The sequence below is a fragment of the Medicago truncatula genome, chromosome 8 (genome assembly GCF_003473485.1).
Source record: "Medicago truncatula cultivar Jemalong A17 chromosome 8, MtrunA17r5.0-ANR, whole genome shotgun sequence".
Classification (NCBI taxonomy): domain Eukaryota; kingdom Viridiplantae; phylum Streptophyta; class Magnoliopsida; order Fabales; family Fabaceae; genus Medicago; species Medicago truncatula.
The window spans coordinates 26,554,431-26,582,330 of NC_053049.1; the positions used below are offsets into that span (position 1 = coordinate 26,554,431).

Below are 27,900 nucleotides of genomic sequence, written 5' to 3' on the forward strand. Positions count from 1 at the left end.
CTTTACAATCATCACTACTTTTGCCAAAATTGATTAGAAATTTCAATTTAATTTCTTTCAAAACTTTCATCTAACCTCTTTTAAATCGTCACCATCTCCACAACTTCAATTAAATATTCAAAGTCTCATTCAAACATTCATCAAAGCATTTTCTCTAAAGAACAATAGAATCAAATATAATTACAACGTAATGCCATGCTATGCCACCAAAGATGAGATATGCAACAAAAATATAAATTCCATTCTTTTATTTATATTCAGGTTTTCTCATCTTATTAAGATAAAGGCTCTACGTTCAAGTTAGCTTATGAAATTATGAATATATAATTGTACGGAATATCGCCCTTACCTTGGGTGATTTTTCCTTCGAGACAAGACGTCTATAAGGTTGATTCCGAACCGTTTCACAAGCTAGTCTTGGGATTCTACAAGAAATAGAAGTGCAAAAGGACAGGTTGATATAATAGCTCTTGAGAGAAGGTACAAATTTTAAGGAAAAGACTTATCATAGGAACAAGGAATGGAAGAGGAACACAACAAGATTTTACCTGAAGACCTTCTAAGAGTAGAGTGGATGGAGACTTAGAATTTGGATGAGCAAGGTGATGATGACGACTATGCCGTGAATTCTTATTTTTTTGGAGATGACTCTAAATTTTCATGCGTAGTTTTTTGTATATGAGAATAATTTAAAATGTTGAGAGTCTCATGGATGAAGGGAAGGACATGTTGCAAAATCCAAAGGAAATTAATAGGAAAAAAGTAGTATTAAGAGAGAATTATTTTGGTCAAATGATTTCATAAAATGAAAGGGATATAACATGGTTTTAGTGAGTTTATCCTAATTCCTAAATGAAATATTGTCAAGAAGTTACAAGAAAGGAACGTACAATAATTAGAGGAAAGTTGGTTAAAACCTCTTTCGTTGACTAGCTAGGCGACATGGCATAGAGGGAAAGATGAAATCATTTAAACAAATCCTTAATATCATTAATAGATAATTAACAATTTGTAAAGAAATGATGAAGGTCAAATACATAATAGTATTGGGAGATTGAATCAAAATTAAAGGGAAATTACTAATAATAAAGATGATGATAATAACAATTAGTTATATGATGTTTTGAAAAAACCAATAAAAATATTACGTGGGATTAAAACTAGCTAAGACATTGGTCAATTATTTTAAGGACCAAAAGGAGAATGTATGGAAAAAATAAATAAAAGGGGAATGATTTTTTTTTTTTGAAGGAATAAAAGGGGAATGATATACTTTGCTTAAATTCTATACCATATGAAATAAGTTGATGAATAAATAATAAATCAAGAGATTATTAAAAGACATGTAAAAGGTGTATAATATATTTTTTTGCTATTCATGTTTAGTTTACACAATTGACTTTTGGATCTGTATAATTTTACTCTGTTATTTTGTTTCAATCCTTATCTTTTTTTTTTTTTTGAAGGAATGCATATCCTTATCTATCTACTTCTCTCTTGCTTTTATCACTTATTGTTGTTGATGACAAAAGGGGAAATAGGATAGAAAAGTATTTAAGTCTGAGTCTTAATGTATATAGAGCCTAGAGAATTCTAACTCTAGCATTTGTGACTTAGATTTTGGAACCTGGTTAAATAAAACAATAAACAGTGGTGTATTGGATTAGGATTTTAAAGGACAATTTTTGTTTAAAAAAATCTTGAGGATTTTAAAAGATTTTGCAAGATTTTGATGACTTTGATGATTTTAAAAGACTATTAAGGATTTCAATTGATTTAATTCATAAGATTTTAAAGGATTTGAAATGATTTTATGGATTTCAAGAGATTTCAAGAGATTTTACGAATTTTTAGAAATAATTGAAAAAAATATCATAACACACTCTCTTTCACAAAATCTCAATAAAGACTCTTTTATTTATTTTATTTTATTTTTTACGGGAGAGCTAGAGCTAGAGAGAGAGAGTGAAGGAATCAGAGAGAGAGAGAGAGAGGTTTTTTACGGGAGAGCTAAAGAGAGAGAGAGATAGAGAGAGAGAGAGAGAGAGAAGGAAGGGGAGAGAGAGAGAGAGAGAAGGGAGGAGAGATAATAAAATCTTAAAAGAAAAAAACAATCCTAAGAAATCTCATGTTTTCATGAAAGACTTTTTCATGCTAAAATTTCACTAGAAAATCCCACAAAATCCATCAAAATCTGATTTATTAAACAATCCTTCGAAATTTGAATGATTTTGAATACCACTAGACTTTTTTTAAGTGATTAAGAGTCTTGATTGAATACCACAAGACTTTTTTTAAATGATAAAGAATCTTGATTGAATAACACAAGACTTTTTCATGATAAAAAAGTCTTTTAAAATCCTTTAGAATCATGATCCAATACACCCCCCTAAGTCTGGACTTTGATGAGTTCAGAACTTGAAAGTTTTAAATTTTAAACCAGACTCTGAACTCTTGATTTTTGAACTTTAAAAGATCATTTATTTAACCTAGATAGGACTTGCATGGAGCTTAGAAACCTCACGTTATGGACTATCAGATTCAAGGGAGCTGACAAACCTCAAACTCTGAAGTCAACTTGTTAATTAAATCAACAATAATTGTTTTAAATACTTATGTTTGTCATCATCAAAAAGGAGGAGATTGTTGGAACAAAATTATAATTGTACAATACCTCTAAAGTTTTGATGATAATAAAGTATTAAAGAACAATTGGATATGCTAATATATATTCAAGTATGCAGTACCATAGATTAAAAATCCTAGTATAAAATCTAGTTCTGATCCTGAAAGAATACATATAAGAGCATTTGGAAACAAGAAAAGCTAAAGAATTGCACATGACTGTGAGAGATAGAAGACTCTGAGGGACCTAGAATCCAAGTCATACTTTGTGCTCTTCTGAAGTTGTCTCTATCAGACTCAGATAATATGATTTGTCTTATTCTAATCATGTGCAGAAACAAACAAAGAACTTTAATGACAAAAGGAATGAACAGAAAATTCTAGTTGCAGAAAAGGAATTTCAAATGTCCCATCAACGACATTATCCATATTAGGCAATATTTCACGTTCTTGCTTGAAGCTTCTCAAACGACTCTTAATGCGCCGAGACTCTCCAAAATCTCTCAAATAGACTCTGAAGCTTTGTTTGATAGATATAGGAGAAAAAGGGATAGAAAGACTCAAAAGGAAGGGGAGGGAAATAAAAAAATAAAGTAATTTTTCACCATGTTTGTACAACCACTTTGTTACAACTTTTTGACAACTCTCTAATACTCACGTTATGTTCTTATTCTTTTTTTTTCTTTTCTCTCTATTGTTTTTGACCAATGAAAAGAGAGAAAAATGAAGTTGTCATAAAAGTTGTCTCAAATGGTTATTCAAATAACACTAATCAAGAATGCTTGTGAAGAGTTGTGTTATTGAACAACCATTTGATTGACAATTTTGGATGAACCATAATTTTACAAAGAAAAAGAGTTATTGACACAAAAACTAAAACAATAATGAGAAAGTAAAAACATAATGTAAGTATGAGAGATACAATTGTCACAAAAACTATCGAGAAATTGTGGTACAAATATAATTTCTCGCTTGTGAAATTGAACGATGTTTTTATTGTGTTAAAAAGGTGGAAAAAAGTTGTCTAGAGAATTTGTCAAAATCTTTTCCAAGTTTTATATAAAAAAAATTAAACAAACCATCCAATGTAAGGTGGTTGACTATCTTCTCTTACACTTTCTTTTCTTTACTTTTTTTTTTTTTTTAGGCCTTCCCTTTCCAAAAACAGTCTAAGCATAAAATAGTACCAACTACTGATGCCTTTAAAAATCAGTCTCTTCGCTTGGCGCTTGTTACATGATAGATTACCTACAACGGATAATTTAATCAAAAGACACATTTTACATCCGAATGTTCATTTCTGCGTGGGGCGATGCGGCATGATAGAAGATGCAAAACACTTATTCATCTCTTGTGATTTTTTTGGCAAACTTTGGTATGGCATTTCTCATTGGCTGGGTTACCAATTAGTGCTTCCGGAAAATGTGTTAGACCATTTATATCAATTTGGCACCCTTAGCGGCTTCTCTAACAGCAAACGCTCAACTCTTAATCTTATTTGGCTATCTTGTGTGTGGGAGATCTGGCTTGAAAGAAATGTTCGCATATTTCACCAAAAAGAAGCTTCTTTTAATCAATTGTTAGATAAAGTTAAGCTCCAATCATACTGGTGGTTGAAAGCGAACCGACCTAGTTTTGTTTTCTCCTACCATTCATGGTGGCTGAACCCTTTACCTTGTTTAGGAATATTTATGTAACAGGGTAGCCTTCTTTTTTGTTCTTGTTTTGGCCTTTTGGCACACTTGTAATTGACTCTTTTAGCTGAGGTTTTGGCATTCCTTGTGCTGAAATCTCTATGCTTTCAGTTTTTTAATCCATTTTAGTTTCTTCAAAAAAAAAAGTACCAACTACTAATTTACTTTACTTTTTTAAGGCTTTCCGTTTCGAGAAACAAAGTCCAAGTATAAAATAGTACCAACTACTAATTAAGATAATAAAAACAAAAAGAATTCATAAAAAATGATATTGACTTAGTGTTTATTAGCTTTTATATTCTTTTGACAGAGTGAACTTTTATATTTTAATTAGTAAAAAGCGGCGAATATGTATGGATTATGTATCCTTCAAAAAAAAAAATGTATGGATTATGTAACATTGCAGTAATTATATAAAAATAATTAAATTGGTAAAATTTTGAAATTTTCAAAGATATTAAATAAAAATTATCTGCATTAATATAATATTTTTATTAAATAAATTTTTTCTTTCCAATGCAACAATATATTAAATATTTACACCGCATATGTTGCTTATATTTACGGAAGGAAATTTTGATGTACTAATATGAGAAAGTTGATACGATAAGATTTTGAAAAATTATGGGTATTTTTAAAATATCAACATTAATATAGTGATTTATTACATATTATTTTTATTTTATGTACCAAAGTAGTGTTTCTATTGCATATTATTTTTATTTTATGTACCAAACACAGTTAAATATTTGCACCGTGCACATTGAAGATTTATGTGCTTATATATCCGGAAGCAAATATTTATGGTAAAATTTATAGAACTCATGATTGATGTCAAAATATTAGCATTAATGTAATGTTTTTATTAGATATTTTTTTATTTTAGATACAAACACAATTAAATATTTTGCATCGTACTTGTTGCGGATTTTATTCGTTTATATCAGCGAAAGAAAACTTTTATAAACTGATATAAGAAAGTCATATGACAAAATTTTAAAAACTCATGACTATTTCAAAATATCAATATTAGCAGTGTTATATGTAAAACCTGATTTCCCGACGATAAATATTAAATAATAAGAATTTATTTAATAATAATGATGCTACAAAACTTGACATTATATCACAAAATAATAATAAAATGTTTTCTTTAAAAATAAATCCACTGTAGAAGAATAAAATCATTCACTGATCGAATTAATAAATTCATACTTACCTTTCAACAACAATAAATAGAAAATAACAAAGTTTCCAAAATTCAACTCAAAATGTATTTAAAATTAAGTCGTCAATCTCAACCCTAGTGTTACAATATCAGAGCTCGTAGCGACTACATGCTTATTCAACTACTAAATAACATAACTAAACGGAGGGCATCCCCTCATCTCAACCTTCTAAAACGTCACACAACTACTCCTTATCAACCTGAGTATCTGTACTCAAGGTACAACCACCATCCAGAAAACAACACAACAAATAAGGGGTGAGAAATCCTATAATAACATAATAATAGGAAAAAGCATGCATATTAAATAAATATCAAAATAATATAACATACACCGTATCTTCACTCTCAACAGTTTATGCCTAGATATAGTATGAAGAACCCATAGTTTCTTCCAAACTTTCATGTCAGTGTAGCTAGTAGAGGGAGTGTTGATAGCTTGAGTTTTCCAAACTTGGATAGCCTTGTAACCACTTTTAACCGTATAGTTTCCGTTCGGTTCATGCATCCACATGAGGGTATCCTCCTTATTAGTGTTTATCAGGGGAATTTTCTCAATGGTGGCCCTGTCCAGGGGAATAAATAAAGAACCTAAAATCTCCTTGTTCCAACTAGAAGTTTCGCTGTGAATTAAGTCTTTAACAAATCTGCAGTTAGAATAGTTTGTAGTCTGAATCAGGACCTTGTAATTGTGGTGGGATGGGAGCCAGTTGTCCTCCCAAGTTCTGATGTTGTAGCCATTCCCTATGCGCTAGCAACTACCTTTTTGGATTATCTAAATAGATTGTTGGATGCTCCTCCAAGCAAAGCTTGGACTATTTCCAATGGGAGCATGTAGAATATCCGTATTGGGAAAGTATTCGGCCTTGTAACTTTTAGCAATGATGGATTCAGGTTGCTTGTGGAAGCGCCAGACTTGGTTAGCTAGCATAGCTAACTTGAAATCTCTAAGAATCTTAAAACCCATACCAACTTTATGTTTAGATTTGAATAGTTTCCTTTTTAGCCCAATGGATCTTTCTCTATTATTACCCTTGCTGCCCCACCAAAAGGCACAAACAACCTTCTCTATTTTTTCACATAAACCCTTAGGGAGCAGAAAACCACTCATGAAATAGGTGGGTATGGCTTGAGAAACTGCCCCAATGAGGACCCCTCTTCCTTCAAAAGACAGACTTTTCTCCTTCCAACCTTTGAGATTCTTCCATATCCTATCCATGATGAATTTAAAATCTTGCTCCTTAGATCTCCCAAACTGAGTTGGCATCCCAAGGTATTGTGAATTTTATCAGTGATTTTAATAGGGCTGAAAATCATTTCAGATTTGTCTAAATTAACTTTCTGACCAGAGGCTTTTTGATGTTGATGGAGAATGTCCATTATAGCTTTGGCCTCTTTTGGTTAAGCTCTACAAAACAAAACGCTATCATCAGCATATAATAGATGAGATATGGTAGGAGCATTAGTTGCAATAGATATGCCATGAAGTTTACCATCTCTCTGACCCTTTTCTATGAGTCCTGAAAGGACTTCGGCACAGATGATATATAGGTAGGGGATAAAGGATCCCCTTGCCTAATACCTCTCCCGGGATAGAAGGGGTCAGAGGGTTGGCCATTCATATTGTTTCGGAACAAGGAAAAATAGTTTTTTCATCAAACTTTCAGATTGAATTAAAAAAAGAAAACAACACACCAAGTGGTTCTCTTATTGTTTATTCATACGCTGCAAGGAAAATCCCACAAATGAGGGTGAAGCCAAACCTTAATAATATTAACATGTCACTAACAGAATTTTCCATAAAAAAAGTCCCTAACAGAATTTATTTTTACATCACATATACACATGGTATTTTTTAATGGATAATGAATAAAATACTGTGTCATACTCAGATCTAGTAAGGGATAGATTTTTTATATTAAAAGAAGAATATAATTGATTTAGTGTCTTATCTCAACTATATTGATACCCTAATTACTAACAATCATTTACAGCACACCAAAATATATTATTGACATAAATAAGAAAAACGAAGGGTGGACTTACCCTAACCCCAAAACCAAAAGATAAGCGTTACACAAGTGTTTAAAAGAAACTGATATGTTAGGTGAGGATGGATGAGAGGCAACGGTGACGGATAATGCTCCAGTGTGACGGTGACGGTTTCGGTACGGCGGTAATGAGTCTTTGCGGTGGAGCGAAAGGTGTCTGCATGCACGTTAGTACTCCAACGATCAAGTCAATAATGGAAATGAGAAAGAGTGTCTAGAAAGTGTTGTGAAAAGTGAATCATACCTTGAGGGTGAAGTAGGTTCACCCATATATAGGTGCACGTTGAGCATCTTCCGTTCTACCGCGAAGACTCATCACCACCGTACCAGAGCATCTTCCGCTACCGTTAGTTACATTGGTCTCTTACCGGACAGATCACTTTCCCACAAGTATTGGTAGAGTTGGAAACCTTATCTTCCCCAAAAAAAAATAAAAAAAAAGAACATGGGTTCGAGTTAGTCCCAAAGTGTGGGTGTAAACTTAAAGGGTCTAAGCCTTATAGATACCTTGAGACACGTACCAGACTTTTCAAAAATCTTTATTACCATGAGTTAGGAAAAAAAAAAATTGCAAACTATAACACTAATTAAATGAGTTTTTTCTTCTTGCGTATAGGATGAGAGCTTTTATATATATAAGAAAAGGGGAGTAATACTTGAAAAGGGAAGTATTACTTGCAAGTTTGCAACCTTCATGCATATGTCATTGTTTCATTCTTTTTAATTTAATAAACCAACTAACAAAGTCAATCAAATAGAATATAATGTGGGAAGAAAGAGAGCAATAGATGCTTATTTATATTAGCACTATTGATAGTAGCAGGTAGATTTTTCACAGCGAAGAGTTGCAGCTTAAAAAATGAACCCAATTCCAATTCTTCATCATGAACTGAATGTTGCAGCTGAAGCAGGTGATATAGGCCTCCTCTATGGAGTAATCCAAGTTAATTCATCGATTTTAGAGATTATAGATTCGAATGAGTTTGTCAAAACTCCATTACATATCGCAGCAACACGGGGGCACCTCCCGTTTGCGATTGAGGTTATGAATTTGAAACCATCGTTTGCTTTGAAGCTAAATCAGGAAGGACTCAGCCCTATTCACCTGGCTATACAAAACAACCACAGGAGTATGGTATTTTGTTTGGTGGACATGAACAAGGACCTTGTCAGACTCAAAGGGAAGGAGGGCATGACTCCTCTTCATTTTGCAAGTCAAAATGGTGAGGATGAAATTTTAGCTAAACTCCTCTTTGCTTGTCCAGAATCCATTGAAGACGTAACTGTGAGGGGTAAGACTGCATTGCATATTGCTGTGCAAAATAACCAGTATGAGGTTCTTAAACTCCTAGTTTGCTTTCTCAAGAAAAATACCAAGAGAGGTGCAAGGAAATTAGAATATAAAATTCTAAATCAAAAGGATGAGATTGGCAACACCATTTTGCACATATTAGCGGCGCTAATGATGATCCAGCCAAATCCACAGCCTGAGGTAACCTTATGTTCCTTTTAATTAGTTTGTGACATTTTTGTTCGAAAGAAAACATATATATTAACGAAATAGGTGGTGTGAATCTAGCTAGAACAATAGTTACTTGTGAAGATTTTAGTTTCTAATATTATGAAGGCAAATTTACAATAGTTACTTGTGAAGATTTTAGTTTCTAGTGGTGTAATTTTGCCTATTATGAATGATCTCTAACAAATGAAATCTATTGTTCTTTAATTACTAGGAAGCTGCACAGGCACTTCGATTGTTGGTAAAGAGTGGGGTAAATTTGAATGCAAAGAACTCGGAAAACAAAACAGCATTGGACATAGCAGCCAATGAAGACATTGCGAGGATATTGTTAAGTGTTGGAGCAAGACACGGTGAAGAAGTCGTCGATGCTCCCTTACTTGCAAATCAACTAAGATCAGATACCACAATTATGAATAAAGTGACAATTTATGTTAGTCGCTTTAGAAGTGAAATATTAGAGGAGCAACGCAGCACTTGGTTGATTGTTGCGACCCTCGTTGCAACAGCGACCTATCAAACAGTACTAAATCCCCCTGGCGGATTTTATCAAACTAATGCTACCAACAAAAATTTGAACACCACTTCCTCCGATTCTACTATTTCTTCTGACCAAGGAAATGCTGGGAAATCGGTCTTGTCAAATCTGAATTTTATTTTATATTCACATTTGAATGTGTTTTCCTTTTTGATATCAGTTATGGCAATACTTATCATGACTCCGTGGGGGGCCGTAGGCGGTACTCTGGTGTTCGGTCCGGTGGTTTGGTTTGCCCTTAGTTATATGTATGCTATGACGGTCATATCCCCTGCACCTTTCAGTCCCTTAATTCATATCCTCATATCATCTTTAATTGGGTTATCTATATTCTATGTGTTAATTTTAAACATTATTAAACTTTACCGTAATCGTCAGCTGCAGCTGATAGTAGATCAGCATGGTCACTAGATAGATGATGGTACAACATGCAATCGCTATTTACATGTTCTGCAAGCAACAATATCTGAATTGAATAAAATGTTGAGTGAAGTCGGTGAATTGTATAACATTATCTATTGTATTTAATATCTTAATAATCGTATCTTGTACTACTACTTTTATTGAATGTACGTGTATTAATTGATGTTTGGAAGATAAATGAATACACGACATATGTGTGATGGTATTTTGCAATTATTTATTTTTATTTATTTATTTATTATTTTTTATGTTTTTTGCCAACATTAATTCTAGCTATTAATTATGTCAAGAGGGCTAAATACCAGGAAAAGTCAATTTACTAAATTGCAAAATTTGAAAAGTCAATTTGAGAACCAAAATATAAAATTTGAAAAAATTCTAACAATGAAGAATTTTAAAATTCTTAACTTTTAGTGTCTTTTGAAAGTTTCTAAATTTAACTTTAACAAAATACTTCATAAATTTCCATCATTTTAAAAATTCTTCAAATTATTATTCAAACAATGGAGTTCACCTCAAAATACTTAAATCCCCTCAAAACATTCTCTCATCCAAACACACTATAAAAATACTAACGTGACTTGGTATTAACTAAGTAAGAAAGTAATTTAGCTTCATAAAAAAAAACTAAGTAAGAAAGTTTAATATTTGGATTTGGCGGAATTTGTAATGGTTGCTTATACAAATATAAACATTCACTTATTTAGGCACTGTTAGATTCGGTTTCTTTTCAACTTCTCTGCATTTTAAAGGAGAATGTAGGTCAAACACAATATCAATTAAGTATTTACTAAAAAACTACCTTTTTTAGAATGTATAAAATTGAATAGAATGAACTTTGATCAAAAGTTGTTGAATGTTACTTCAAAAAACTACTCCCTCCATCCCAATTTATAAGCAAAAAACATAAATTCACACTTATTAATAAAACAAAAACATAGTAGTTTGAGGTATAATTTTGTGTTTTTATTGGAATAAGTTTCATGGAAAGATGTAAAAACAATTTTTATTGGTTAATGATTATGGATAGAATAAAAAGTAGAACAAATTGAATGCAATTTGCATTTAATACTACTTTGGAAAAAATGATTTTTTTGAAATAACATAAAAATTGGTCTTTTTAACTTATATTTTGGGACAAAGAAAATGAGATTTTTTTGCTTATAATTTGGGACAGATGGAGTACTTCTCATCAATTTATTTCACAAGCACCTCTCTTCAACTCACGCGGAGAACCTTTTTTTTTTTAATATTATATTTCAATTTTTTTTTCTTTTATTTTATTTTATGTTATTTTTTTGAAGCAGTCCATTTAATTCTTTTTTTTTTTTTGAAGGAGGGACCATTTAATTTTATTATATTTTTTTAAGGAATTTTATTATCTTTTTATCACTTATACTTAATTTCAATATTGTTTGATTATCACAACCTCGCAAATATTTTTATTCACACTATCATTGAATGACACCAAAGAAAAATATTTGGTCGAAGAAAGGGAATAAAAATATTTGGTGTCATTCAATGACATCGTGAATAAAAATATTTGTGAGATTGTGATAATTAAACGATATTGAAATTAATTATATAAGTGATAAAAAGATAATAAAATTAAATGGACCCTTCTTTAAAAAAAAATTAAATGGACCGGTTCAAAAAATTAAATTAAATTAAATGGAAGAAAAATATATTAAAAAATAAAAGAAAATGTTCCTAGTGTGAGTTGAAGAGAGGTCCCTTTGAAATAAATTGCAGAGAAGTAAGTTTTGTATAATATTTTCTCAAACAACTTTTAATTTAAAAATAGCTTTAAAACTAAACAAAATAAAAAATAATGAAATCAAACGGCTTTAACTTTTTTCTTAAAGATCTTTATTTTAACTTTGTTTTAAAGTAGCTTTTAAACCGTAAAAAAATCTGGCCAACGATACCTTAGTTGGCTGCCTACTCCGTGGATTAATCTTTTTTTTTTAGAGAAATGATATTTATACAACCACAGCTTTTATGACAACTTTTTCTTTTAAACTTACATTACTTTTTATTTTCTCTATATTGTTTTGGTTTCCATGTTAATATTTTATTTCTTCATAAATTTATGTTGTCTCTCGTACAAAATGGTTGTTCAAATAACACGTCTTATTTACTTACTAGGCTTACCTCAATCTCTCAACAATTAAACCCAATGTCTCAACCTTTAAAGAGGAATGATATCTGAACAACCAAATTGTACAACCAACAACTTATTTACTACTCCCTCCGTCCATATATCTAAGCACTCATTTGATTTTATTTTTGTCCCTAAATGTAAATCCTTTTTCAAATTCTTAGATGCATTTATTATTATTTTTCTTAAACATACCCCTAATTAATACTACTATTTTATCTTGAAATATGAAAAGTCAAATTTAATACACATACAAACAAAAGACAATTTGATAATATTAACACACAAAACAGACACATTAATTACACTGACAAATTTTCTTAAAAAATGTGAAAAAGATAATGGATGCCTACATTAAGGGACGGAGGAAGTATTTTTAATAATATTTGCATTGGTTGTCCAATTTTAAATGTACAAATAACATAGCTCATCTTTAAAACAAAGTAACGGCCAGAAAACCAAAAGCTTAAAAATGAAAGGAAACACAGTGCAATATTCGTCTTCTTTTCACTTTCATTCATTTCCCCTGTTTCCATCCAAATTGTGCAAAAGCTTCATACAGATTACACACACATAATTAAGACTCAAACTTCCATGGCCTCTACTATGTTGTCTAAGTTCGAATCACGTTGATTAGTGTGTCTATAAAGTATTTACTGAATGTCTAAACCAAAAAGTATTGGGCTTTTTTTTGTCTAGTAACAACAAGTTTTAAGGATAAGAATTAAGAAGAACCTGTTTACAAGGTTTATTTATTCGCCTCTTGTCCCTTTTTAATCGACCTTTTACTAAGCACGCACACACAATTCGTGGAGACACGATCTATCTATCTATCTATAATCTATAATATAAGGTGAGGCCTAGGTTGTCTTTGAAAATTCATGGGCAATTTATCCAAACCAATCAAAAGTTTTCATGTGTACTCCATTAGAATAATAACATTTATTATTTTATTTTGCAAAAATTTAGCAAATATTTTATTATTTAAACCATCACAATAATTAAATTTCACCTCTAATCCAATCACTCTCCAAACCTCTTTTTTAAAAATTAAAATTATCACCCTTGGGAATTGAACCTGGGTGCTCCCACCTATTTAAAATGTACTTTGGAACCACTTGATCAATACATTTTTTATGAAATAATTTGGAATTCAAAATTATGTTATTAGTGAGCAAATTATTTTATTTTTATTTGCAGTGCCTTTGTAACCTAGCTTTAGTAAAAAAAAAATCATTTTATATGTGTATAATTATGAAGTAGTAAATTTTTCTTAAGAAAAATGAATTCATTCAATTGATTTTTTATATTTTAAATATCATTCTTTTTTATAAATTCATACTTTTATATAGATTCGATGACCTACAACAATGTTTCATTTGTGATCCACCGAATTATGATTTATTTTAGGTACTATCTTCCATTTGGATCAGATAAATTGTTTAAAGGTAATAAATTTTTTTTTTGCAAGGTCTTATAAGTTATAACCTAGCTTTAGTAAAAAAAATTATTTTATATGTGTATATTTATGAAATAGTAAATCTTTCTTAAAAAAAATGAATTCATTCAATTGATTTTTTATACTTTAAATATCATTCTTTTATATAAATTTATACTTTTATATAGATTCGATGAACTACAACATTGTTTCATTTGTGATCAAACGAATTATGATTTATTTTAGGTACTATCTTTCATTTTGATCAGATAAATTGTTCAAAGGTATTAATTTTTATTTTTTTTTGCAGTGTCTTATAAGTTATAACCTAGCTTTAGTAAAAAAAAAAAAATCATTTTATATGTGTATATTTATGAAATAGTAAATATTTCTTAAAAAAAAATGAATTCATTCAATTGATTTTTTTATATTTTAAATATCATTCTTTTATATAAATTCATACTTTTATATAGATTCGATCACTGGTGGGATAAAACCGCAAATGCACGGTTCTACTAGAATTCAGGGCATTACAAAGGCAACATGTGGCATAAAAACATTACTTTATATGTATATACTATTGATTTTACTGTTCATTTAAAATATTTTATTGGCTTAATTGCACTTTTGGACCCCAATCTTTCCAAAAGTTGCGGTTATGGACCCCTAACTAATTTAAATACAAAACAGTCCCCTATGTTTTGATTCTTTAGCAGTTTTGGACCCCCAAGGCAAAAAAAAATAAAAAATTGACAAGTGGCACCTCACTTAGGGTGTCACATCAGCGTTGACCGAGTCAACAATGGATTGGGGGTCCAAAATTGCCAAAAAATCAAAACATAGGGAGCTGTTTTGTATTTAAATTAGTTAGCCGTCCATAACCACAACTTTTGGAAAGATAGGGGTCCAAAAGTGCAATTAAGCCTATTTTATTTACTATTTTATCCTTTAATAATATTATATTAAATTTGAATTAGAAAAATGAAATCTCATTAAAATAGGAAATATACCACTGCAACAGGAACAATACTATATATACTTTTTTTTTTTTTTTTACAAAATACTATATATACTATATATGAAGGGAATAGAGAGTTTGGGCTGAATTTTTTATAATTTCAATTATACCCTTAAACAAATTTTCCTATATTAATGTTACATTCTTGGTGGTATTAAAAAAAGATAAGAATTTGTATTATATTTGTTAAACTACTGTGTTGTGTGGGAAAAGATAAACATGATTTTTTTGGGTTTGTTACAATTTTAATTTCACAAATATTTGTACTTATAATTTTAATCAAAATCAAAATTTCATATAAAATACCGTTCATAATTTACACATGTCACGTGCCCGTTTTTTCGCTAGTTATATATAGTATCTATACTATATATAAAGAAAACTATCTCTTTCAGCACTTTTGAGCAGGATTTTTCTTTCCAAAAATACCCTTAATTTTTAATACAAACAACACATGTAACAAATAAATAAGAATAAATTTAAATATTAAAACAAATGTAACAAACACGATATGTGTGTCTGGTTTTTTTCCTTTATCATTTAAAAAGTGTAACAAACTATATGAGTATATTTAATATTTGCTTTTTTATTATCCCAATTATACCATTAAAACAAAATCCATAATCATCAATCAACAGCAAGAATATCCAACATTTCAAAAAATAAATAGATAAATTTAAAGGAATTTTTTTAAGATTCTTATGTTGTTACATAATATTTGGACAAGATTCTAATTCTCATTAATCTTTTCTCCCACGTCAAGAATATCTCTTTGCTTCTTCTGATTCATATTCATTCATTCCTTATTATTCCAATTTTTAACTCAATTCATCTTCCTATAGATTTGCATCGTTTTTGCTGAACCAAGAAGGACTGTTAAGCAGAAGAATTCCAGAATCATAGATGTAATCACAATAGTTCTCAATGACAATGCTTAAAAAAAATTGATTTTTTTCCCAATCTATCTCTCTCAATCCCGATCTACTCTCTATCCCCTTAAACCCTTTTTTCCTAAACTATTCCTTACCTCTCATGCTCTCTCTTCTCCATCGGATACCATTTTCCCTTCTATCATCTTCATTGCATTCTCCTCCTTCTCTTTCATTTTTGACTTCTCAATAAAAAATCAATTCCAACTTCAATTTTTTATTGTCGAATTCGGATTTGGGGTGCGTGGGTTCGATTGAGAGAGAGAGGGATTGAGATGATGGATATATAGACAACGGTGTTGATGGTGGTTTTGAAAAAGAGGTTTTGATGGTGGTTATCTGGATTTTCTCAGAATTTTTTTTTATGAAGGTGATGAATGAGGGAAGGAAGAAGATGAAGTATGGGATATAATGCTAGATGTTGTTGGTTCACAGTGGACATGCATGATCTAACAATCCTTCTTTATTAAAAAAGATCAAACAGTTTATATTAAAAAAAAAATAATAGGATCTATAGTGGACCAGTGGGTTCACCATAGATATTTGAGGTTAAAGTTAATTTATTTGGCAAACTGTGGGAAAAGTGAAGGACTAAAACGTGAGTTTTATTAATTGTGAGACCAAAATAAAACCAAAGAATTAAATAAGCCTTTTTTTTTTACTAAAGCTAAGTTATAAGTTATAAGACATTGAAAAAAAAAATTAATACCTTTAAACAATTTATCTGATCCAAATGAAAGATATTATCTAAAATAAATCATAATTTGGTTGATCACAAATGAAACATTGTTGTAGTTCATCGAATCTATATAAAAGTATGAATTTATATAAAAGAAAGATATTTAAAATATAAAAAATCAAATGAATGATTCATATTTTTTTTTAAGAAAGATTTACTATTTCATAAATATACACATAAAATGATTTTTTTTTACTAAAGCTAGGTTATAACTTATAACACTCTGCAAAAAAAAATTAATACCTTTAAACAATTTATCTGATCCAAATGAAAGATAGTACCTAAAATAAGTCAAAATTCGGTTGATCACAAATGAAACAATGTTGTAGTTCATCGAATCTATATAAAAGTATGAATTTATATAAAAGAATGATATTTACAATATAAAAAATCAATTGAATGAATTTATTATTATTTTTTAAGAAAGATTTACTATTTCATAAATATACACATATAAAATGAATATTATTATTATTACTAAAGCTAAATTATAAGTCACTGCAAACAAAAACAAAAAAAAAAAATTGCTCACTAATAACATATTTTTGCATTCCAATTTAATTCATAAAAAATGTATTGGTCAAGTGGTTTGGGAAAACATTTCAAATAAGTGGGTGCATTCAAGTTCGATTCCAACGAATGATAATTTTAATTTTTAATGATTTTTGCCAAGTCGTTCAACTAAATTTGAATGAATGCATGATCTTTGGCATTAAATTCCAAATTTGATAAAATAAAAGGAGTGATTGGATTAGAGGATAAATTTAATTATTGTGATGGTTTAAATTGTAAAAAATCATTAATTTAAGATGGGGTGAATATGCAAATAATAAAATACATGCTAAATTTTTGCAAAATAAAATAATAAATATTATTATTCTAATGGAGTACACATGGAAAATTTTGATTGGTTTGGGTAAATTGCCCATGAGTTTTCAAAGGTAATTTAGAAAAAACCATAATGTAAAACAAATGCTATTGGAACATAATAAATGGCTATTTTTTTTTTCTTTTCTGAAAGGAATACGTGGAGGCACAATCTAACTATAGTATAGAAAAAATGTTATTGGAACACAATAATATGATATAAAATACGGGATAGATTTTTTTTTTTTTTTAGGGAACGGGATAGCTACATTGTTCACCAATAAAAACAAACAAACAAAACAGTCCCGTGAACTTAGCTCAGTTGGTAGGGACATTGCATGATTTATGCAGGAGCAGGGGTTCGAACCCCTACCATCCCACTTCTGCATATTTAAAATGTGTGAGTTTCAGCCATTAGACTACTTGACAAAAAAAAGAAAAAAAAACAAACAAAACAAAACAAAAATTGAATTGTATCATTAACAAAAGTCACAACTTCATTAACCACAAAAATGTATGTCAAGTCACAACTTCATTAACCACAAAAATGTACGTCATCAAGTACTTTTTTTTAACATAAATCTCATTAATCACAAAAATGTAAACCATCAACCACTTATTTTACATAGTTTCAGAAAATAATAATTACCGAATTACGTAAATGGTTGAGGTCATGCATTTTTGTGACAGTCACAGTGGTTAATAGATAAATTTAAAAAGTGGTTAACATTTGTGTTACAAAAATGCTCCCTATATAATTAAATTTTGTTAACGACACAACCCAATATTTGTGGTAAGCGAGATAATGAAATTAGTTAATGACAATACCCAATATTTGTGTTACACAAAAATGCTCTCTATATAAGAAAAAAGTTTGTTTTTGAAATGAATAAATAGGGTTTAAGCATCTTTTTGATCCCTTATCTTTATTGTGGGGTTTATATTGCTCTCGTATTAATAAAAAGGTGCAAATATAGGTTCTTTCATTTGTTTAATTGGTATCATATTAGTCTTTTCCATATAATTTTGTCGTTTTGAAGTACGAGATCATATGTGAATTTGTATTGGGTCAACTCTTTGCACCATAGTTCAAGAACTTCAGAAAGAAAGAAAGCAGATGAGGAAGCTAGTAAACTTGACATGTTAGCTTAGATGTGGAAGAAGATTGGTGATAAATATTTGATAAGTGTACCAAAAACTATCGAGGTAATGAAAATAAAATTCATATTTACGAGGTCTGTTGATATTTTCTACTTGATAAGTAAAATTTGGGGGGTTGCACAAGGGCAAATGGTTTTGTTTACTAACATTCACTATTGGAAAATGTGATATAATTTGGTTTAAAATTTCATGATAAAAATGATTAAGCCTTCTGAATCCTTTATTGCTTATTGTATGATAATTTGCACCTCTTTTTTACAATTGTTCACTTAGTTTTACAATGAATTAATAAAATGACTCTGATCAATCTCTTGAGGCAGAGCCCTCTCCTAAAGATACAATCCCTTAATCTATTAAGTGAATTTATAACCGTTGAAGATTTTGATTGTTCGTTAATCCTTATATCATACTTAACAATCACCTATCTCTATCTTAATGATGACATGTCATCTAACGTTATTCTTAGTATGTTTTTAGTTATTTTCAGTAGGTTTTACATCCAGAATAGAGAAGTATTAATGCAATTGCTTATGATTTCAGAATATTTGTAATGTTTTCTATATTTAATTCTGTAATTATATTCTTCCTGAAACATAACAATTTTAAGGTGTTTTCATGTAATTCACAAAGAAATCATGCAAATCGGCAAAATAAAACACCTGAAGATTTGTGAGGACTTTGGGAAGATTAAAGAATGAAGATTTAAGAGGCCTCAGAAGACATTACAGAGAGAGGAATTTAGTTCCCAAGTTCCAAGACATCTTATATGGAAGCAAACACCCAAAAAGACGAAAAAACAAGCATTTCAGCACCCAAACTTCGCTCACATGTGCCTGGTACGCATTTTTGTGCACCTAGGCACATGATTATACATCTGGCGCATGATTCTAGGTGCCTAAAACAGCACTCACATGCGCCTAGTGCATGGTCTAGGCGCTTGGCACATGTGTCATGCAGGGCAATACTGAAATGTTGTTACTTTTGTGATAAAAGTTCGGTTTTGGCTCAGGGACAAAAGGAAAGGTAGAGAAAATAGAGAAACACTCTAATATTCTCTAAGAAAAGTTATATTACTTGAATGATTCAATGCTTGATTATGCTTCAGTATGCCAAAACACTAGATGGTGAGCCTTATTTATACTACTCTAGGAAGGCTCTCCATTAAAAACTAGAAATATCTAGAAACAAAGAAAAGTCTAGAGATATGGATACTATAGTACATAAGCCTAGAAGGATCTAGAAAAGTTAAGACTTCCCTAGTGCTTATTTAGTAGTATCTGGTAGCTTCCTTATTATTCCCCAGTATTCTAGAGTCTTCCATATTATTCTTCACCATTCTAGAGACTTCCATATTATTCTTCATCAGGTTTTTTAGCCCAACTTTAGGTGGAAACTCTCCCTATAAATATTACTCCTCTCATTCATAATTTCTCATTCAGAACGAAGTGGTTCAAGAGGAAGGGAAACATTAGGAGTTTCAAGGGAGGAGTTTCTCTCCTCACTCCAAGTTTTTTTAGGGTGTGTTTTATTCCTTTTGTAGTTTGTCTTTAGTTACCATGTGCAACTAAATCTTTTTAGGCTAGGGTTTTAAGATGAACCTCTATTTTGGTTGTTGGATAATGTATTTAATTTAAAGTCTATATTCGGTTATTTTATTTATGCTATTTAATTTTACTATCGTGCGTAAGATTTATCTCCTTTGAATTATAACCCTGATACCTAGGCACTTAGGAAGGTGACATACCTAATTTTGATATTTATATATGTCTTAATCAGGAAGTAACTAATTAGTGACTAGGGAAACAAGCCATAGAGCAAAACCATGAGATAAAAGTACTTAGTGAGGGGACTGATGACAAATCAACTCACGTTATTCTTAGCATGTTTTTCAGTTATTTTCAGTAGGATTTAGTAGCAAAAAGGATAAGTATTAGAACAATTGCCTATAATTTTGGGATTTTGTAATTTTTTTCTATATTTGAGTGTATTTCTAGTTTTCTCGAAACATAGCAATTTTAGGGGGTTTTTGAAGTAATTCACGAATAAGTCATGCAAATCGGCAAATCAAGAACATCTGAAGAATTGTGAAGACTTAGGAAGACCAAAAATGAAGATTCAAGATGCCTTAGGAGACATACAAATGGGAGGAATTATGTTCCCAAGTTCCGAGGTTAGTTATTTGAAGACGAAGACCTAAAACGACGTAAAAAATCGAGAATTTGGGCCCAGGAAACTATATGATATGCGCCTAGGGAATTTTCAATGCGCCTAGGGCATGATATGGGGTGCACTCAAATGGGCCCCTGCATTTTCCATGCGCCTCGTGAATCCAAAAATGTGGGGCGTAAGCATCTTTTCCTACTTCTGTGTTGGGTAAAGCCCGCACTTTTAAACCAGACCCATGCAGAAACTCTCACCATAAATACTAGCCTTCCTTATTCAGAATTTCTCATTCAGAATTGTGGCAATTCAAGAGGAAGGCAACTTTGAAGCTATAGGGTATGTTTTTATCGTTAGTAATTTGTTTTTAGTTACCATGTGTAACTAATTCTCTTTAGGTTAGAGTTTTAAGATGAACCTCTTTTTATTTTTGTTGGATATTTATTTAATATAATATCGTTTTTATTTTATTTATCTTTTGTTCGCTATTAAGTTTTATTAGGAAATTCCTTAGTTTATTTTTATAGTAGGTGCAACCTTAGATTGTGATAGGGCCCAATATTTTTATTACTATCTTGTTGCTTATATCTTGATATTTATAACATTATACTAATAACTATCTGTTTAGGAAGTAATTAACGAAAGATACCGAAAGAGAGTTGACGCTAGTAGTAAGTACTTAGGAGGTGACGTTACTAAGACCGAATAGTAACTCTGCTGAACCTAAGATGTAACTGATTAGTAATTAAGGAAACAAGTATCTTCTTGAAGGAAATAAGTTGTAGTCTAATAGAACCATTCTCTTAGGACTTAAACATCTATAGCTACATAGTTCAAGTATTCAACAACAAAGGCTGCTGAAGTTTTCGTTATTTATATGTTTTTGTTATACATGTACTCTCCACCAATATTAACTTCTTGTTGTCTGTGTGCAAGCAGTGGCTATTTTCTTCCCCCATTCTAGATATTCCAGAATTTCACTATATTTAGTTTATCTAAATGTCTCTTTTCCTTCTTTCAACTTGAGTTTTCTGTTCGATGTGCTTCAAAAGTGTACCTGCATTTTTTATTGGCATCTTATGTAATTGTCCTTTGTTGCCAGAAAGATCAAACATCTGTCAATGGATTCATCACCTTCCTATGGATGAGAGGCAAAGCGTAAGAGTGTTCCTTACTGTCTCATATCCCATTTGACCTTTATTTACTTTCAAGGATTTGAAGAACATTTACACGAGCTGGAATTTAACTAAGCTGCATCACCTTATGGAACTGTGAACTTCTACCATTTTCATTCTACGTGGCTTACTGAATAAAAAAATAATGGTTTGTCTACACTATTAGCTGCCCTTCAATTTTAAAATATATTGAATTCAACAATGTAGACAGTTTGATTTCCTACTGCTATTGTCGTTCTTGATTTTGCTTCAATATGAACCAATGTCCAATGGAAACGTTAAAGACAATGTTTTTCATTCCTTTTTTTTTTTTTTTTTTTGAAAATATAGTTAAATTTTTTAAAATGTCAAGTTAAATATTAAAATGAATATAATTTCATTGATATATTACTTCATCAAATTAATTAAACATAAACTATATTATTTATTGTTCGCGTATGTAAATACAAGTTACAACTAGTGAGCTGTTCAGAGAAGCTACCTAGGTGGAGCTTCAAGAACACTCTAAGACTTAAATGAAAATACACTGTTCAAAATAGAAATTTGAAGGTAATGAATGTCGCTCAAGTGTCCCCTTTTAAACATGTTGGTCACTCAAGCCCATTAAGCCGTGATCTAGAGTCTTTCATTGGTTGTTCGGTTTGTGTACGTAAGACTGCACGTGAACTAGTTTGCAACTCGTCCGTACATGACATGTTATGTTGAGATGCACTTTTAAAGACTTCGATTATTCGTACACGACACATGGAATTAGGGCATACATAGTTTACGGCACTGCGTGGATGTGTAGTGATACACTTGAATGGAACCACATCAAGTTTATCTAGCCTAATTTGGCATGAGCTTGGCATGGTTGGGGTCGCTTGAATAGTTAACTAGTGCTGAGTGAGAACGAGTTGACTTGACATGACTTGAAAAATCAATCCAGTGTTGAGTGAGGACAAGTTGAGTTGTCATGGCTTGAGTAGTCAAACTTGTGTTGAGTGAGGATGAGCTAAGCTGACATGACTTGAACAATCAAAGCAGTGCTAAGTTGGATCTTGCTAACCAGTCAGATCAAGACATTACAAGCCACATAGCATGGTCGTCTATATTAGTTCGTAGTACATTGAGTCAAAAATAGTTTTGAAAATGTATTGTTAAAGTAAAGTTTCCAAACAATTTTTTTCATTTTTCATCTTTAAAACTGTTGTTGAAAATATAATTCCCAAACAGATTTTTTATTTTTTATTTTCTTCTTAAAAACAGATTTATGAAACAGTTTTCAAAAACTGAAAAGCAAAACACAGCCAAACAAGCAATTTTCAATGAGGTGGATGGACAATTTAGTAATTTGAGTGAAAACGACGTCATCTCCCTAAACCTAGTGGGCATAGATAAAGACACCCACATCATAATCAGTCACTCCAGTTATAACCAGTCTTTCATTGTTGAGTACACGAAAATGACTATGGCCGAATCGAGCTGGAAACGACGGAAAGTAGAAGAACATAATGAGGAGGAAGACGAAGGTGAAGTAGAAGAAGAAGAAGATGAACATGACGAGGAAGAAGAAGATGAACATGATGAGGAAGAAGAAGAAGAAGAAGAAGAAGAAGAAGAAGATGAACATGATGACGAAGAAGAAGAAGAAGAAGAAGAAGAAGAAGAGGAGGAGGAGGATGATGATGAAGAAGGGGAAGAGGATGAGATCGACAGGATAAGCACTCTGCCGGATCCACTGTTGTTGCATATACTCTCCTTCCTACCAACAAGAACCTCCGTGGCAACGATGAGTCTCGCTTCTCGAAAGTGGCGCAACCTTTGGGAGCAACTTCAGGTCTTCAACTTTAAGGACTCGGACCCGGTCTTCCACACCCCCCATGACTGTGAGTACAAAAAGTTCAAAAAGTTTGCCTATTACGTTGACAGTGTGCTCGCTCTCCGCAGATCCCGCAACATTCGAAAGTTCCGTCTCAGCTGTGGATACGCCGATGAGAACAAGTTTAAAGTGTGGATCCGTGCTGCCACTGGACCCCACCTTCAACAACTCTATCTCAAGGTTCCAAATGCCGAATGTGTTGCCGATTGTTTAGTAACACTCCCTTCTTCCCTTTTTATCAACTGCAACAACCTCGTTTCCCTCACGTAAGTTCATTTATTTTAAAGCTATTATCACAATATCAACACACACCACTTGTTACTACTATGGCTGGGTTTGGTAAAAATCAGTGCTTATGGTGGATAAGTTAGCTTATAAATAGACTATAAATATGAAATGATATGATATACTTAATTAATATTTTCTTTTTTTCAATTAAGATTGCAGGGGTAAACTTGAGATAAATTAATGATAAACTATAAACTTTAAGCTATAAGCTACTTGAATCAGCATATCAAAAACCTCTCTAAGCTAGTAAAAATAAGTTATAAGCTTGTTAGAAAGTGACGGTTAGCAAACTAGTCTTTTTAATCAAATGAACTTATAAGGTACTCTCTTTGTCCCAAATTATTTGTCCAAATTATATGTCGTTTTACAATACCAATGCAACGTTAATGTTACTTTTCCTATTATAACCTTAACTATTTATTACTTTATCTTCTTTCAATTCTTTTATTTATCTTTTCCATATTACTCCTTCCGTTTCAAAATACATGTTCAAATTTTGCAATGTGCACTATTTACTTGACTTACTTTGACCATACTTTTTAACTAATGTATAAATACAAATATTATGTTTGATTTGTCTCGACAAATATTTTCAAAATATTAAATTTTTATAATTTTACTTTAGATAATTTAAGATATTAACCGTCAAAATTGTGCATTGACATATGTGAAATGGTTGACTTGGACATGTATTTTGGAACGGAGGGAGTATTTATTAAAGACAATTTTGTAAAACAACTTATAATATCTCTTTTCCATACAATACTAATTGCATTTCTTAATACGTGTGAAATGCCCAAAACGTCATACAATTTGGGACGGAGGGAGTATAAGCTATAAAATCATGTCTTACCAAACAAACCTTAAAACAGTAACAAAAAGAAGAAAAAAAAAACCTTAAAACATACATACCTATATTATTATTTACCCACTTGTTTTTTTTGTTTTGTTAGAAACCTATAATAAGGTAGAGATAGCGTGATTTATGTTTCAAATTTGTTTTAATCCTATGAAATTGCCAAAATACTCATGTTTTGCATATTATGTCCAACCTCACTTCTATCATTTTATCTATTGTTCTCGTTCTATTTCTAACAAGTAAACAAAACAAATATACAGTGTTATCTATAACCTATAACCTCTTTGTTTGTCTTTTGAAAAAACTGCAGTCTTTACGGTGCAATCAAAATGAAGGTTGAACATTCTTCAGTTCATTTTCCATCATTGAAGCAGCTCAAACTCGACATATGGGAACTGGATTCGAAAGTTGCCTTTCTCTCTAGCTGCCCTGTGCTGGAAACTTTGGATACTATCCTTGAATACAGAGACATATCTTTGACCAAGCTTGCTGTTCCACCTTTCTCCAGCTCCAAGTTGAAATCCATCAATGACAATTTCACTTGGACTTACTTTGAGTTTGATGATATTGATATCTATCCATGTGTCACATTGGGCATCGTTGGCATCTTTCATAGTATGGTGGAAGCATTTCTTGATGTCTTTTCCCTGAGAGAGAGTGAATTTGTCGACCCTATTCTCAACTGCATCCGAGATGAGATCCGATTCTGAGATAAGATAGGTGAAGTTGCATCAAATCTACTTTTGCGTCATTCAACATCAAAGGTGAAGTTTTATTTTTACGGTTAATATGATTTTATATATGTAAATTGTAGTTGGTACTAATATTGTGCCATCACTTGTTGTTATCATGTACAACCAGTGGCCACTTCATTCCCATGTTCTAAACTATCCAGAGTTTCGCAAATTAGATCGTCTAAAGTTCATTCTTCCCTGCTTTAACTCAAATCTTCTGCTCAACGTGCTTGAGAAATGCCATATGCTTAAAGTTCTCATAATCCAAAGCAGCAAGGTTTGTTGACTTCTTAAGTTTAATTTAATCAATCTTTGGTCTGTCTATATATATGCATGCATATGTATCTATCCGCACACAAATATATTATTGAGTCATGGCATGGTGTCCCTTGTTGTTGGCAGGAGGAACAACCACCATTGAGAACATGGCAGCCGGAGTCAACAAGAGTTTCTGAATGTCTCAAGTCCCACCTGACCTATATTCACATAGAAAGTCACAGCTCAATATCAGCAATGCAGACAAAATATATTGAATTCAACAATGTAGACAGAGTTTGATTTCCTACTGCTATTGTCGTTCTTGATTTTGCTTCAATATGATGAACTAATGGAAAAGTTAGACAATGTTTTTCACTCCTGTGTGTGTGTGTTTTTTTTTGTGAAGATATAGTTAAATTTTTTAAAATGTCAAGTTAAATATTAAAATGAATATAATTTCATTGATATATTAGTTCATCAAATTAATTAAAAATAAACTATATTATTTATTGTTCACGTAAGTAAATACAAGTTAAGCTGTTCAGTGAAGCTACCTAGGTGGAGCTTCAGGAACACTATGATTTAAATGAAAATACATCGTTCAAACTAGAAATTTGAAGGTAATGAATGTCTCTCAAGTGTCTCCTTTTAAACTCGTTGGTCACTTAAGCCCATTTAGTTGTGATCTAGAGCCTTTCATTGGCTGTTCAGTTTGCGTAAGACTGCACATGAATTAGTTTGCAACTCGTCCGTACGTGACATGTTATGCTTAGATGCACTTTTAAAGACTTCGATTATTTGTACACGACACATGGAATTAGGGCATACATAGTTTACGTCACTGCGTGGATAGGTGGTGATACACTTGAATGAAACCACAACTTGGGCTGATCTTGGCATGGTTGGGGTCGCTTGAACAATTAAACTAGTGTTGAGTGAGAACGAGTTAAGCTGACATGACTTGAACAGTCAAACCAGTGTTGAGTGAGGACAAGCTGAGCTTTCATGGCTTAAGCAGTCAAACTTGTGTTGAGTGAGGACGAGCTAAGCTGACATGACTTGAACAGTCAAACCGGTGCTAAGTTGGATCTTGCTAGCCAGTCAGGTCAAGATATTACAAGCCACATAGCATGGTCGTCTATATTAGTTCGCAGTCCACCAAACGACAAACTTGTTAAAAGTAAAACATAGACATTTGTTCTTCATCCAGTTGATCCATACTAGTACATTTATTTAAGAGAATTGCTTGCTGTTACGAATCGGCATTCTACGAAAGGTAAGAATAAATCTCCACCCTTAAATTTGTCACCAACCACCCTTTGATTTTCGCCAAATCCCACTGACATGCGTCAACTCAATTTTTGTTTTTTTGTTATGTGTAATTCTTGCTTTTCATGTAGCTAACTTTGAGTAAATCATCCACTTCGTCCCTGAATTTACACGGGTCGGCCAACTTCGTCCCTCAATTATGTGAAATATCAATTTAATCCCTGAATTTGTTAAATGTCAATCAAGTTAGTCCTTCTGTTCAAACGGAGCGTTAACGGGGCTATCGTGACCGTTAACCTCTCACATGTCAGGCGCCACGTAGACATAGAGTAATTTGGCCGTTATAACAAACATTTCGAAGGACTAAATTGATTGATTTGCAGAATTTTTTTGGTTTCTTCCGAAACGGCTCTTTTCTTCCTCAATGGCTCTATCTTCCCCAATTGTATAAAATTGGAACCCTAATTACACAATCTGCAATCTACATTCTAAAATCACCTAAATTTCCTCCAATAATAAGTGGTCCAGTTCTTCCCCAATTCAAAAAACTTGAATGAAGGGGGGTGGGAATATGAGAAAAAATTGTTATGAAAGTCGAGCTTCATCTTCAAGCTTCAAATTTAATGGTGATGAAAAGAGGTTAAAGATGATTCAGAAATGTAACCTTTCTGTAATAATATTTCTATCATATTAGTCCCTGAATTATTTCACTATCTATCAAATAGATCCATATGTTATATTAAAAACCATCAAATAAGTTCCTGAATTGTTTAATCAGATATCAAATTGATCCTTGAAGCATATGGGTACAAAATTAAGTAAAAATGCCAGAACACACAAATTGAAACTGAAATATTACATAGGCAAAAGTCGTAGGTCATAAGTCGTAAGTCTGAGAAATTACA

The 27,900-nt window shown here is 31.5% G+C and overlaps 3 protein-coding genes across 3 annotated transcripts; 2 read left to right on the forward strand and 1 right to left on the reverse strand.

Moving 5' to 3' along the window:
* Window positions 1-6,322: 6,322 nt before the first annotated feature.
* LOC112417380 (uncharacterized mitochondrial protein AtMg00310) lies at window positions 6,323-6,766 on the reverse strand. Its single transcript, XM_024772992.1, has one exon. It carries the CDS (start codon window positions 6,764-6,766, stop codon window positions 6,323-6,325), a length of 444 nt encoding a protein of 147 aa, XP_024628760.1.
* A 1,691-nt stretch (window positions 6,767-8,457) lies between these two features.
* On the forward strand, window positions 8,458-10,249 carry LOC25502715 (ankyrin repeat-containing protein BDA1). Its single transcript, XM_013590274.3, has 2 exons — window positions 8,458-9,090; window positions 9,332-10,249. The coding sequence occupies exons 1-2, from the start codon at window positions 8,458-8,460 to the stop codon at window positions 10,064-10,066; spliced, it is 1,368 nt and encodes a 455-aa protein (XP_013445728.1). The 3' UTR covers window positions 10,067-10,249.
* Window positions 10,250-23,113: 12,864 nt separating this feature from the next.
* LOC25502716 (F-box/FBD/LRR-repeat protein At1g16930) lies at window positions 23,114-26,101 on the forward strand. Its single transcript, XM_024773455.2, has 4 exons — window positions 23,114-23,853; window positions 25,045-25,498; window positions 25,596-25,745; window positions 25,871-26,101. The coding sequence occupies exons 1-2, from the start codon at window positions 23,171-23,173 to the stop codon at window positions 25,442-25,444; spliced, it is 1,083 nt and encodes a 360-aa protein (XP_024629223.1). The 5' UTR covers window positions 23,114-23,170; the 3' UTR covers window positions 25,445-25,498; window positions 25,596-25,745; window positions 25,871-26,101.
* Window positions 26,102-27,900: the final 1,799 nt, after the last annotated feature.

Coding starts and splice junctions, on each gene's coding strand:
- LOC25502716 (XM_024773455.2), top strand. CDS start 23,171: ATGACTATGGCCGAATCGAGCTGGAAACGACGGAAAGTAGAAGAACAT. Junction 23,854..25,044: donor AACAACCTCGTTTCCCTCAC/GTAAGTTCATTT, acceptor AAAAAACTGCAG/TCTTTACGGTGCAATCAAAA.
- LOC112417380 (XM_024772992.1), bottom strand. CDS start 6,766: ATGGATAGGATATGGAAGAATCTCAAAGGTTGGAAGGAGAAAAGTCTG.
- LOC25502715 (XM_013590274.3), top strand. CDS start 8,458: ATGAACCCAATTCCAATTCTTCATCATGAACTGAATGTTGCAGCTGAA. Junction 9,091..9,331: donor AGCCAAATCCACAGCCTGAG/GTAACCTTATGT, acceptor TTTAATTACTAG/GAAGCTGCACAGGCACTTCG.